Genomic DNA, 14,540 nt, shown 5'->3' with positions numbered 1-14,540 from the left:
GAGTTAAAAATCATCATATGTGTTCTACTGAGGAAACAAAGTCACCTACATCTCGGATGCCCTGGGGGAAAGCAGATAAACATCACATTTTCATTTTTGGGTGAACTATCCCCTTAAGGTATGATGGATTTCTCCAACAAACTGTTGCTTCTGGCTAAATTACGAGTCCATAATCTATAATATTGTTTTCTCCAGTTAAAAAAGTAATCTAGTTTGAATCAGGAGAGAAATATGCACAGATCAAGCACTGTTTATAAGTGGAAACAATCCAAAACTCTTTTCAACATATAGGTTGGTGGATACTAATGTTAGATGACAACAGCATATGGATTTTTTCACTGGAGGAAGCGTTATTGTAGATTATGGACTTGTATTTTGTCTTAAATTTAAAACGCCTTATTAAAGAATTTGTTTATTACAGACATAGATTTTCGCTTCACAAGATGTTAATTGATGGACTGGAGCCGTATGGATTATTATGATGCTTTTATCAGCTGTTTGAACTCTCATTCTGATGGCACCCATTCACTGAAGATTCACTCTTTTATGAACTTCCATTCTTTGTTTGTTCAGCCTTTGCTTTGGTACATTAGAAAGTAAAGCACTGTCTCTTTCAATGGCTTTTATATTTATATTTTCAGATTGTATCTCAACTAATTGCATCTCCAACATCTTGGAGAATGATGCATTGACTCCTCCAGCTAATTGCCTCTGTGAGGTTTTAATTCAGAAATGATTGTATTTGCTCTGTTTGTTTTTGACATGCACCAGTGAACAATAGCAAAGCAGGGGGAGGTAAGGAGAGAGACAGCTGATGAATGAGAAACAAGAACAAATGTTTTTTTGTATGAGAGCAAGGCCATGATCATCGCAGCTGCATGTGTGGAAGCTCTCAACAATCAGACTCATGAGGCCTTCATCCCACTGCCGTCATTTCTTTGACTTTATCCAGGGACGGCGCACAAACAGACGAATAAACAGTACAGTCTGCGATCAGCCTGTGAAACCAGATGCTTCCAGTCAGAAGATTTTCACTTACTGTTGACTAAATTGTTGTTCTTTCTGTAATTCAGCTGGACCGCACTGAGGTGATCAAGAGTAACCTGAATCCGGTCTTTGCCAAAGTCTTAATGCTGGACTACTACTTTGAGGAAGTACAGAAACTACGTTTTGAAGTCTACGACATTCACGGAACTCACAGTATTGGAACACGAGATGACGACTTCCTGGGTGGTGTGGAGTGCACGCTTGGACAGGTGATGTTTTCCTGTGCATTTTATGTAATATTGCTAAAATACACCATGTGACCAAAAGTATGCTCTCCTAATTAACAGCCATATGGCAAAAAAATAAATAAATAAAATACAATAATGGCAAAATATATTTCTATATGCTAAATATCTTTTGTAAACACTGAAGCCCAATGAAATATATTTTATGTGTGTATTATATTCATATACCAAAATATATTTCAAAATGTATTTCAGGGGCAAAAAATTAATTTCCGATCTTACAGTAGCCAACATTTAGTCTAAATGCAAATGTGGATAGAATGGCTTACTGGAGATCAAAACTAGACTTTCAATGATTTAATATTTTTTAATTTTTATATATATTTTTTTTACATTGTAAAATATGCTAATTTTTATTCAGACGTGTTATGTTCACATTTTTCTTCAAATGACATGTGTGAACGTACGTTAATACATACATACAAGTCCTCCTGATTACCAGAAAAAAATGTTTTGTGAATTGAGTATTATGTCATTACATTGCTTAGAGCATAAGAAAAAAAAATGGCAAAATAACATTTTCGAAAAATGATATTTTATTCATGTCTGCCACTTTAAATATAACGTCCTCTGCAGAGGACAAAACTCCATAACTGGGAGTCATATATATATATATATATATATATATATATATATATATATATATATATATATATATATATATATATATATATATATATATATATATATATATATATATATATATATATATATATATATATATATATATATATATATATATATATATATATATATATATATATATATATATATATATATATATATATATATATATATATATATATATATATATATATATATATATATATATATATATATATATATATATATATATATATATATATATATATATATTTTCTATCTATATTTTTTTGTATATTTTTGTGCATATATATATATATATATATATATATATATGCCCAAAAATATACAAAAAAATATTGATAGAAAATATATTTACATATATTTACAAATATGTTTTTGGCCACTTTTTGGCTTATTTTGAAACATATTTGAGAATAGATGGATATATTTTGCTGTATGGACAGGTTTGGATATTTCAGCTAAGCCTCATTGATGTTCATGTCTGAAAGGAAGCAAACCCCTGCATCTTTGTTCCAACATCAAATGGAAACCTTCCCGAAAGAGTAGAAGCTGTAAATAGCAGGACCAACTCATTATGCATTACCTTAATTAAATGGTGTACTTTTGTTTATGCAGTGTACTATGCTATTCTCAGGTAACTATTATTTGTTTTTAAACATTATTAAACAAAAATTTGTTCCATAGATAGTGGCCCAAAAAAAGATGGTGAAACCTCTGTTGCTGAAATATGGAAAATATGCTGGAAAATCCACTATCACTGTGAGTTGAAAAAAAAAACCTACACACATAATTATTTTTTAATTGCTGCTGTACACATTTACACATTCACTGAAAGCTCTTGTGGTAGAGGTTTCATCTGTCATCACTTAATTTTAGCATCCACAAAGGTGTTTTGGTTTTGTTTACAGAATAACTAAAAGACAGTTTAAGTCACTTTTCTGGAGACACATTCCCAGATAGTCAGATGAGGATGAATCTGTGCATTTGCAAAATTAAAGCAGACACTGTTTGCCAGGCCAACTCACCATTCGACAATAACCAGAAATGTCTTTGACAAAAATTCATGTGTATGAGAATCACTGTGTTCAATTAGACAAAATCAATCACTTTTAGTTTCAAGGGTGTAAAGGACTGCTGCAAGAACGATAACTATGAAGGTAACTATAATGATGACGCTATAAACTTTGTTTATTATAAGCGTGCGCTGCACTTATTATGTCTGGGTGTTGGGTGGATTCTGATTGGCTGTCAATGATTTATCATTCATCAGCAGAAAACAGTCTCTCTTAAAATGATTCCAACAATATCATACTTCAAGTTATAATGTGAAGGGCCTAACCACAGCAGGGTTTTTGGCATCTACACCCACCTCTTTACAATGCACATTTTTTTGCATTATGAGATGTCACTCTGAAGTGATATTCATTCATCTATAGGTCCACCCACTTTTTTAAAGTGCCAACTAAATGCCAAATCATGCCCACGTCACTCATCACTAAACTCGTAGGATGACTGCACATTACAAAATGAGTGATTTTTTTTCTATTACTTCTGGAATGAAATGCCACTTTAAAATATTTCTTGATACAGTTGAGTGAAACCGCTAGTCCGTGTGATGCCTGAGAGATAGATAATGGCGAATCTCTAACACTGGTGCATTAAAAAGTCATCAGGTTTCAGGAATACGGTCTAACCCGTGTAAAGGACTTTTAATATAACTCTGTGTAGTTTGGGTTGCAGTGCAGGCGGTTTGACCTCTAACTTAAATTCTGCTGTTTTCTGGGCTCATATTATATGACACCAATTTGACCTTATCGTACTGTAGGTAGACAGACTCTGGATATTCTTACAATATCTGCCTGCATGGTGTAAAATAATGTAGACTATCAGTTTCAGTATGGGAAAATAGTATTTCAGTTACAATATCACAGCTAGTTCAACTCAATTCAAACAAGCCAAACACACACACAAAAAGTACATTAAAAAAGTGATGCCCAAAGTTATTTTTGCATGTTTCTATTGCCGGCAGACAAGGTTAATCCGTAAGACAAAACGTAATACCACATCCTTATCAAAGGTGTTGATTCTCTGCTTTCTCATCAGTTTTAACAAAGTTTTTCCTGACCACACTGCAGACTAATGGCCTTTTCATGTTGAAACACCTACAGCAGGGACTGTTTTTGCTGGACCCCCTCATTGTATTACACTCTGGTTGTAGATTTCTAATGCTGACGAAAACACATTTTGATCTGAGGTGAGACAAAATGGGATGATTTAACTGCTCTTAACAAACTAGTAGAGGTCAAACTAGCTCTTAACAAACTAGTACAGGTCAAAGACAACTCCATAAATAGCTCCCTTAATCAGTGTTGTTCACATTAAATTACATACTAAAACGTTTCCAGAAACAGCAATTACAGTTAGTAATTTAGAACATTTGCACTCAAGACTGATCGAGTTTCTCTTCAATTTTTACTTATCTTTTTTAATTGAATGAATGGACAGTGGATAGTTGGTTGGAAAAATGGATGGATGACAGATGAATGAATGGATGGATGAATGGGATGGGTATATGGATGAACAGATGGATAGATGGATGGACCGGGTGGGTGGAGGGACAGACAGATGGAGGACATGGGCTGGACAGATCAACTGATGAACAGATGGATGGATGGGATGGATGGATAGATTAATTGATGGACAGATGGATGGATAGGCTGGGCTGGGTGGACAGATGGATGGATGAATGGACATACAGATTGATTAATGGTATGGGTGGATGGATGAATGGATGGACAGATAGACAGATGAATGGTGGCTGGATTGACTAGGCTGGGCAGAAGGACTGATTTGGATGGATGAATGGATGGGATGTGTAATTGAATGAATGGACAGACAGACGGATGGATGGATTTGCTGGGTTGGGCTGATGGACGAATGGGATGGGTGGATGGATGGACAGGATGGACGGAGAGCTGGATGGATGAATGGACAGGATGGATGAATGGACAGGATGGACGGAGAGCTGGATGGATGGACGGATGGATGGTCTGGGCTGGACAGATGAATGGTTGAACAGATGGATGGATGGGATGGATTGAAGATGGATGAATATATTGGCTTTGTCTCAGCTAATCTCTATCTTATTTCCCAAGATTCACGCAGAAGAGATTTCTGGGAACAATGGCTATTTGGAGCTTTCCTTCTGTGCCAAGAAGTTAGATGATAAGGTAAGGAGTGATGTTTTTCGTCTTCCATTTAAAAAAAAAAGATCGTCAGGCATGAACTACTCACCAGAGTTTACACTCAGTGTGTTTTGGTTTTAAAGTATACCTAGTGACAGAAAATGATATTCTTTGTTTGTAAAGTAGTGCTTTTTGACCCTTTGAAACCGATAACTGCAGCTGCCAAAGAACCTTTCAACTCGCCTTTAATGTTTTGGCTTCTCAGTTTCGGCCCCGTTAAGAGCCATTAGGGCTATTATGGCTTCATAAAATCCCACTCTCTTTTTTTGGCTTTGGCATAATGTTTGAAACCCTATTTATTCAGCTGAGGTTTCCTAATGAGAATGGAAGCTCTCTGGATAGCGAGGGCTAACAGAGCTGAAGCGCTGAGGGAGCGTAGGGTGGCTGACTGACTCTCTGTGTGCAAACAGCCTCTCCCACACAGCGAGGCCCACAGCGCAGCTCTCTCTGTGCCCTGTAGTTCTACAGGTGTCTGCACTTCCCGCTGCGCTGCCGCACAGTACACAAACGCCTCTGCAATCCTCGTCCTACTCTCAGCACTCATCTCATCTGGTTCTCCTACTCTTTCCTCTTGTTTCTCCCTCCCTTTTCCACTTTCATATGCTGCTGTTCTCTTCCTCTAAGCCTGGGGCAACATTTATGCTCAGCGGTTATCTTCAAAACACAGCTTTTTTGTTCGTTCCTCATCAATTTTGTCTGACTTTCATGAATTCATACATCTAATGTAATGAAGGGAAACAGCAAATCGATAGTCATGACTTGTTCGCTCAAGCTTCACATCCCCTCAACCCCACATTAGGTGGGAAAATCAATTTATTGTCTATTCATCCTTTTACAGTGAGACAGAAATGCTATTTGGCATCTGTACCAGAACAGAAAGCGCAGGCTGTGATTCTGATTGGAGATGCTTATACAGTGAGCTGAAGCACCCACGTAAACCATTGGCTGACTGTAATTTTGCCAACTAGGATGTGTTCCTGGATCAACATCTTTTGCTGGTGCTGGAACAATAGTCCTGCACTCTCAGAAAAAAAGGTACAAAAGCTGTCACTGGGACCTTACTTACCACTGAAGGGTGCATTTTAGTACATATTTGTACCTAAATGGTACATATTAGTTCCTTTTGAAAAGGCACTGCCCTAGTGACAACTTTTGTACCTTTTTTTTGAGAGTGTGTCAAACTATCTTCTCCTAAAATCAGATGAAAATGATCAGAATGGAAGGTCCCAAACCCTTAAACGGAACCTAAACTCTGATTTGGTTTGGTACAATAATTTGTCATTGGGGCAGGACCCTTACTTTCTACCTTATTTACCCCTTAAAGGGTGCATTTTAGTACTTTAAAGGTACATATTTGTACTTAAAGTGTACATATTAGAACCTTATAATGTGTCAAACTATCTTCCCCTAAAATCAGATGGAAATGATTGGTTGATCAGAATGGAAAGTCCCAAACCCTTAAACTAAATCTAAACTCTGATTTGGTAGGAATTAATGTTTTTGCAGGGTCAACAAAGCAGTTCATTCAGGAACTTGTTCTACTTGAGGTCACAAAATGGGTGTTACACTCTCAGAAACAAATGTGCCAAAATTGTACCTTCAGGGGTACAACAGCTTGTTACTGGGGCAGGACCCCTAAAGGGACATTTTTGTACCTTATTTACCTCTAAAAGCTTGAATAGATGGATGGGTTGGGAAGCACCTAGCCCATCCATCTATTCATCCATCCGTTTATTCATCCATCTTTCTAACCATGCATCCATTGTCCATCCATTCAGCTAAAAAAGATAAGAAGAGTAACTGCAACTAAAGTACTAATATACCTTTTAGAGGAAGATAAGGTACAAAGATGTCCCTTTAGGGGTCTTGCCCCAGTGACAAAATGTTGTACCTCTAAAGGTGCAATTTTTGCACATTTGGGGGTCTGAGGAAAGAGACAAAGAGTGTAAAGAGTTTTTTTGTCTGTTGATTCTTTTTTTCTGTTCTGTTTTTTTATAGTTTCTCATAGAATCTCTGTCTAGATAACATTGTACACATATGTACTTTTATTTTAGCTATTTATATATTTTAGAAAGGAAGTCTTTTGCAAGGGTATTGTCATATTTGGAAGTATGTGGCATATACCTGTGGAATATGCCATCTGAGGACTATTTTTGATCCTTGTCATTTTGATTTATTTTATCACTATTTTACCTTACACATTCATGCACATACGCACTCTTCAAAAAAGGCACTGGCTTGTTCACAGACCAAAATGTATAGATTGAAATGTATATATACTGTATATTTTAATGGAAAGAAAAGATATAGAATTAACTGCATGTTTGCTTATTGTGCCCAAGAGCGTCCACATGTCACATGATTCTAACCACAGGTCGAAAGCTGTAGTTCCAACCATACAAGTTTGCGAATGTTCATTGGAACTATAGGTTTGGTAAATGTAGAATCATTCACTTGCGCTAGTAACAACAGAACTTTTTGCTTAACAATGTATCCCTGTCAAATTCTGCACCAAAAGCATCTTTACACAGACACATCTTTACAGCAGCTCTCTCATGATCAATCAGTACACGTCTTATTTTCTGTCTGCTGTGCACACAAAACAATCAATGCACATGATCCATTGTTTTCTGCAATTGTGAAACTGTGTAAATACATTTGTCACCTCTATGCCTCTGGGTATACGCACGGAATATCTGCTGCTATTATGCAGTGTAAAAACAGCTCCATACAAATTGAACAATAATGTCATACCATATGAGGGACCCTCGCATAGAGGGGTTGTCCCGTGCCTCTTATACTGTAGATAATCCTCCATCTCTTCAACTTAAAAATGCACATGTGCTTTGGTTCAGTATGGTAAAGCTAATCCAGCATGTCATCTCAAATTTGTTAAGGCAGGATTTCTCTTGGTTAAAGACATATGCTGATGCAGTAAATCTTGTTTAGTTCTGCTATATGCAGAATATGGAACCACATTATTTGCACTTTGCATATGCATTAAAGCAGAGGCTACGCTGTCACATCACTAATGTATTACCATCCTGGCGACGAGCTTGTCTGCCTGCCCATTAGAACATTAACCAGGCTAATTCTGAAAGGCGAATGGTGACAAATTCCAAAAGGCAATAAAATTGAATTCTCACTTTCATTTCTAGCGGTCTCTACCATTAGCCCCAACATATTCATCAGCCAACCTTTTTAATGCTCTATTTCGGGGGGGGGTTATTGTATCCCCTCTTGTAATTGTTATCATAGTGAGAGGATGGATGGAGTCTAATAAACAGCTAGGCAGGATAATGGCTGTGCTGCTATCTTTGGACAAGATATGTCTGTTCAAATAACGTTGGCTTTCCGTGCATACAGACTGATATGATTTAACAGAATGGACATATTAGCAAATCAAACTATATTGGACTTCATGACAGCTTCTGCACGTGACGCATGCTAGAGAAGTCTGTGTCTTTGATGTGAATGCCATTTCTCTTTATGAAGAAGGCACTAATGCATTTTAAATCGAAAAGTCGCTCTGGGTTATGTGACATTTATCAAAGACTCTTCACTTGGCATTTTCTCTGTGAATTTTAATGCTTAATTGAGTGCTGTACCTTCACATGGGCTTCTCTGTAGATATTAGCACATATTTTGTTTTTTTCAGGGGACATTGATAGCTCTATCTTTCATCAGATCATAAAAGACAAGCACAGAATTAACCTTTAGTCTGTGCATTTAGCCAGCCATTAAAGCAAAATGCCACTAAAGATTTCATCTCTTTGGAGCCTTAAATGTCTTTTGGGAGCAATGAACAGCTAGGACTCATCAGTGCATATGAACTTCACAAATGCAATGACAGTTGTGAGAGGTGCGATGCATGTTACAAATGCGAACAACAGACAAATCACTTGTCTAAATCAGTCTTCACTCAAACCACTGGCAAGATGTTACCTTGACAACCAGATAGTGGGGGCACCTCCTCTTTCAGCGTCCCTGTGGAGATGTCTCACACTAATGCAGCGAGAAACGGGGATATTAAATGGCTCGTTTTTTGCTCTACCAATTCCTCTCTCCCTTCCTTTATCTCTGTGCCTCGTTCTCTCTCTCTCACATCTGCACACACTTAGGAACAAAGACCTCTGTCTTCTTCAGAAAGCCCAATTCAGAAACCTTATGTTGAATGATTGTTTGAGACAATATAGTTGATTTGATTTGCCACAGCTATAAGCACAATCGGCAGCAACACACATGGGCATGCAATAATCGTGAAAGGTGTTCATGGTTCCTTGACCAATATTTCGTCTTATTGCACATGTGTATTTTCCCTTTATAAATGTTGAGCTCAAGAGCCCATGAAATCAGAATTTCTTTTTGTCACCTTTAGTCCATGTTAGTTTTTAGGCTATCCATATGGTAATATACCCCCAAAACCAGACAAAATATGCTCAGAGACTTAAGGTGCGGTCACATTAGCAAAATGTCACAGGCAAAAAAGATCCATTGTCTATAGTCCAACCCAAGCTCATTGAAGATACGTGCTTGTGGCGATGTTTCTGCAACACATATATTACGTACCTTACTGCACATTTTGTGGCAGCTTCAAAGTTAAATGTCCAGTGAGTGGACGCTTGATACGTGACCGGTTCCACATGTTTTTATTTTTATTTTTACGTTGGTACAGGCACGTACTGCAGCAGTTTGGAATTCAGTTATCTGAGGAGTGTCACTAAATGGTTAATGCTGTATTGTGTTGGAAAATAACATACCCCCTACACCAAACCCAACCCTTAACATACCTGATCGTGAAACGACAGCAAAAGTGATTTAAAAATGCATTTGTTGATGCAAATGTGCTATTTTAAATTCATTTTACGTGGGTTTGAGCTGTTTTTTCAAACCCTAGTTTCAAAGGATTTATTCCAGAGTGCTTTACCTCACAAGTGCAACACTGTATCGCGTGAGCTACCGAGCAAACCTACTGAGTTAGAAAACTCATACGTTTGAAGCTATATATGTGATGCTAACATTCAAAAGTATCAGTTTTCAAATCTTGCAGCGTTATCATAATATTGTGCAAGAATTTATGTGAAAATTAGGCTTACTTAATCAAAACTCTGGCCCTGTAAACCATACTTTTTGTGAAAAGGAGTATAATATGTTTGAGTTTTACCGCCTCTAGTGTTCATTTCAACTGGAAGCTTTACTGATTCATATGTATAGGTATGTTTTTTTCAAGTATTTTCAAAGAGCCTGGGTAGCTATTTTCAGTAGTGTCAATATTTGTGTAATCTGTGGGGAAATCTTTCACGCTCATGCAAAATTACAGATTGCATGGATTTCTATTGAAATGACTGGATTTCACCCAGAAAATTCGCAATGGTAAACAATGGTAAATGTGACTGCACCTATAGAGTCAAATTTACAATCTTCTGGGGAAATGGACCAGGTATTACTAGCAATAGCGGGCTAGCAAAAGGTTTGGCTGGTTAGCATGGTTAGCACAGATAGCCTTTGCTGGTAGCAGTGGCATTCCGTCCATATAAGCTGCGAATGCTCCGCATACCCAGGCCATTTGAGAGAATGAGTTCACGGGATAATTCATATAAACATGATTATAAGTTGATCCCTTGTCATTTGAAATGTAACTTATAGCTCAAAGAGTTAGGAATAAGTACGTAAACTGATTTATTTGCCAAACGGCAGTAATTTTCTTTAAATCTGCCAGTTGTGGTTGCTTCCGGGCGATCGGATTCTCCGCAGCTTTCTCGTCTCCGCTCTGTTGCTATGACTCGTCAGGATTATAGCGCGTTAGTGATTTTCTGGTCTGTGGCTGATTTAATGCGCGAGGTAAGCTGTCTGCAAAGCGCTTGCCCAAGCAGAAAAATGCGCTGTTGCTGTCAGATCTCAATTGCCGAAAATCACATTGTGTTTGATGCAAAACCAACTCGACTAAATCAAAAGAAAAAAAACACTGTAACTGTATATTTTTGTTTTCTCAAGCAAAGCAAATTTTAAAAGTCCACTGAAAACATATCTTCTTACATTTTGGTCATAGACAATGTATGTTGAAGATATACGTTATTATCAACATTATTGCCTAAGCTGTAAATAAAAAAAGTTTATAAAACGTGGGCTATATAAACATTTAATAATAACAAACATCATATTGTTCCCTTTCTTTTGCGTATGCATTACTCGCATGAAATTTACAGCTCAGAAAAAACCTGTATCCAGAACTGAAAGCCCATGAGCTAAAATGGCACATTTTAAATCATCTGTGCTTTTGCGCCAGCAGAGCAACTGTCATTGACATGAATGTGAATGCTAATGGATAGCTTTCAAGTATAATAGATCTCCTTGAGATCAAGTAGCAAATGGCTTTTGGGTGTGTAAAAAAAGGACAAGTCCTTTGTCCTGAATCAACTTCTTGTTGCACATCAATATAGAAAAGAAGAGTGCATTCATAAAACCATGGGGTATTTAAAATATTGTCCCCTGCATAATGTTCTCCTTTGAATGGCTGGACTGTATTGACATTCTCTTGTGACTGTAGGATCTCTTCAGCAAGTCAGATCCATTCTTGGAGATTTACCGGATCAATGATGATGGAACAGAACAGCTCGTACACAGAACTGAAGTAAGTAGTTCCACCCCATGGAATAATAATCTTTCTTTTGCTGTTCATAATTCTTCTTTAGTTTATACAATGATATTGATTTGTATCTACAGGTGATTAAAAACAATCTGAACCCTGTGTGGGAACCCTTTAAGGTGTCTCTCATTTCCCTGTGCAGCTGTGACGACGAAAGGAAGTTGAAGGTGAATATTAATGGAGCAGGTCACTCTAGAATTGACATTCCATTACTCATTTTGTTCCAAACCTTTATGACTTAATTTCTTCTGTGGAACAAAAAAGGAGATGTCTTGCAGAATGTCTAAGGGACCGTTCACATGGAACGCATCTTTGAGTCTAAAAATGTGAGATGCTGCGCTCAGGAATGGTTTTTAAATTTATTGGTCCACTGTTTTGGAACGTTGATAGATGAGCAGCGCTGCGTGTAAAAGTTGAAATTCTTTTAAATTGACAGTCTTAAAAATGTGGCGCTCATGTGCAAGACGCTGTAAACGACGTGAGAAGCAACAGTCATACACGTCAGTCTACACTCTTAAAAATAAAGGTGCTTCACGATGCCATAGAAGAACTTTTTTGTCTAAATGGTTCCATAAAGAACCTTTAACATCTGAAGAACCTTTCTGTTTCACAACAGGTTCTTTGGGGCGAAAAAAGGTTCTTCAGATTATAAAAAGGTAAGAAAGAGATGGTTCTTTAAAGAACCTTTGACTGAATGGTTCTTTGTGGAACCAAAAATGGTTCTTCTATGGCATCGCTTGAAGAACCTTTTGAAGCACCTTTATTTTTAAGAGTGTAGCGCATGTTTACGTAGAAAAGTAGCACATTGGAATGGAAAAACAACGGCCCCAAAGATGTTATTTTTCTCACTATATAAGTATATAGTAATCAGTGGCTGTGAACCTCCAAAAAGAACAACAACAAAAATAATGAACCATTAAAATCCTTACAACGTATGCACTATTTTCCAAGTATTATAAAGCTGTTCAATAGTTTAGTTTTAAGAACAAATGGAAGTTTAAGTTTTCACTGAAAATATGCAATCACAATTAACAGTCATGACAGAGGATTTGTTCCTCACATGAGTGATATGGACTACTTTTATGGTGATTTTGTAGTGCTTTATCAGTCATTTTTTTAGTTTGATTGGTCACTGTGTACATCTGTTGTATGAGAGCATCTTGGACGTTGCGCTAAATAAGTATTTTTGTTTTTTACTTAAGAAATTCACACTGATTTGGTATGAAAAAATCAGACATGATGAGCTATTCCTATATAAAGAAGTAATGACAAGAATAAAACCAAAATAACACATGGAACCATAAGAGACACATGAGTTGTTGTAATTGTCTGTGAACTGCAGTGCTTAGTCTGGGACTATGACTCAAGGGGAAAGCATGACTTCATTGGCGAATTCTACACTAATTTCAAAGAAATGCAGAAGATTTCCTCAGGAAACAAGGTCAGTGGTTTGAGACATTCAGTCATTCATTGGCGTTTGATATCGGTCATAGCTGTTTCCTGCTGAGAACTAGAATGGATTAAAGAAATGTCACAACCCTTCTGCATGTGTGGTAAAAGTGACTTCGCTGCAGTGCCACCTTCAATTTTCAGCTCACCTCTTTGATCTCTTCCCGTGCCCCTGAAGGTCACATGGGACTGCATCAATCCAAAATACAAACTGAAGAAGAAGAACTACAAGAACTCTGGGTTGGTTATTCTCAGTGATCTCAAGGTACGAGTCTGACAGTCTATGTTTGTGTGTATAGAGAGCTTTGTAGACATGCCGTCCTTATTTTAGGGATGCTAGTACATGATAATACTGGCCAACCAGCTGTGAATGAAAAGACTGCGGAGTTATTATTGTTGTGGGTGGGTGTGACAATCAAGCTTAGCCTAAAGACATTAGTGGGGTGGGAACAGGCTAATGCATTTGTCTTGTTTGTGCGCATTCACACAGGGAAGCTTTTTATTTATAGTTTCATATCTCGTGTACAGTACTTGTGTGTTTGATTGGCTAAAAGTTTGCAGGTAGTCTTGCAGATAGTGATTTCCGGTGAGCCAGGCAGATAAATGTGGCAGGGTTTCTGAGACTCACCCTCCATTCTTCATTTTGCAGCTTCACAGAGTCTATTCCTTCCTGGACTACATCATGGGAGGCTGCCAAATACACTTCACAGTAAGTGGGAACAGCAGTGCGCTCCACATTTAGCACCGCGGTGCGATCCAGACCCTTCACAGATTTACTGCCCATGTTCTCCAGCAAGCATGTAGATGCCAGGCGTGCTGGACTGATAACTGCCTCCTCATCGCAAATGCAGCTCATTTATAGTAGATTATACACGATTTTGTGGGTAGACTGCAAAACGTAATGTTCTTAAGTATTTTTATTTCTTGTTTGCTAGTAAAAATGGCTAAGATTCTTAAAACAAGATTAGAATATGGTATTTTGTCCCTATTCACAGTTGTTTTATTTTTAACATTTTTTGACTGGCTGCTCTTGAGTTTTATGTTGAGTCAGAATGTGATTGTTTCACTGCTGGAGGCAAAAGAGCAAATTAATATCTCCTCCAAACTGTTTTAAGTCCCCCACCCTTATGCTTCCCTTAAGAGCAGCCAAAATGGGCCAAGATTATTAATGAATTCAATTGAATATTCATTATTTAAATATCCGAATTCTCCTGTTGCCTGTTAAATTAAAGATAATCAGATGTCAAGTAGTGAAAGCCTCAGAGTGAATGTTTTGGTGCA

General features: G+C 37.4%; 1 protein-coding gene across 1 annotated transcript in view; it reads left to right on the top strand.

The window, feature by feature from the left end:
* cpne7 (copine VII) overlaps positions 1-14,540 on the top strand; it is a 52,665-nt gene that overhangs the window by 4,363 nt on the left and 33,762 nt on the right. Inside the window, exons 3-10 of the mRNA XM_016235025.1 lie at positions 1,074-1,256; positions 2,604-2,678; positions 5,075-5,149; positions 11,712-11,795; positions 11,888-11,977; positions 13,153-13,251; positions 13,438-13,524; positions 13,909-13,968. Coding sequence (XP_016090511.1) covers positions 1,074-1,256; positions 2,604-2,678; positions 5,075-5,149; positions 11,712-11,795; positions 11,888-11,977; positions 13,153-13,251; positions 13,438-13,524; positions 13,909-13,968 — 753 coding nt within the window. The remainder of the gene's footprint in view (positions 1-1,073; positions 1,257-2,603; positions 2,679-5,074; positions 5,150-11,711; positions 11,796-11,887; positions 11,978-13,152; positions 13,252-13,437; positions 13,525-13,908; positions 13,969-14,540) is intronic.

This window comes from Sinocyclocheilus grahami, unplaced genomic scaffold (genome assembly GCF_001515645.1).
Source record: "Sinocyclocheilus grahami isolate Dianchi unplaced genomic scaffold, SAMN03320097.WGS_v1.1 scaffold462.1, whole genome shotgun sequence".
NCBI lineage: Eukaryota > Metazoa > Chordata > Actinopteri > Cypriniformes > Cyprinidae > Sinocyclocheilus > Sinocyclocheilus grahami.
Note: the sequence above shows the minus strand (reverse complement) of the source record. Positions and strands in the feature narration are given on the sequence as shown.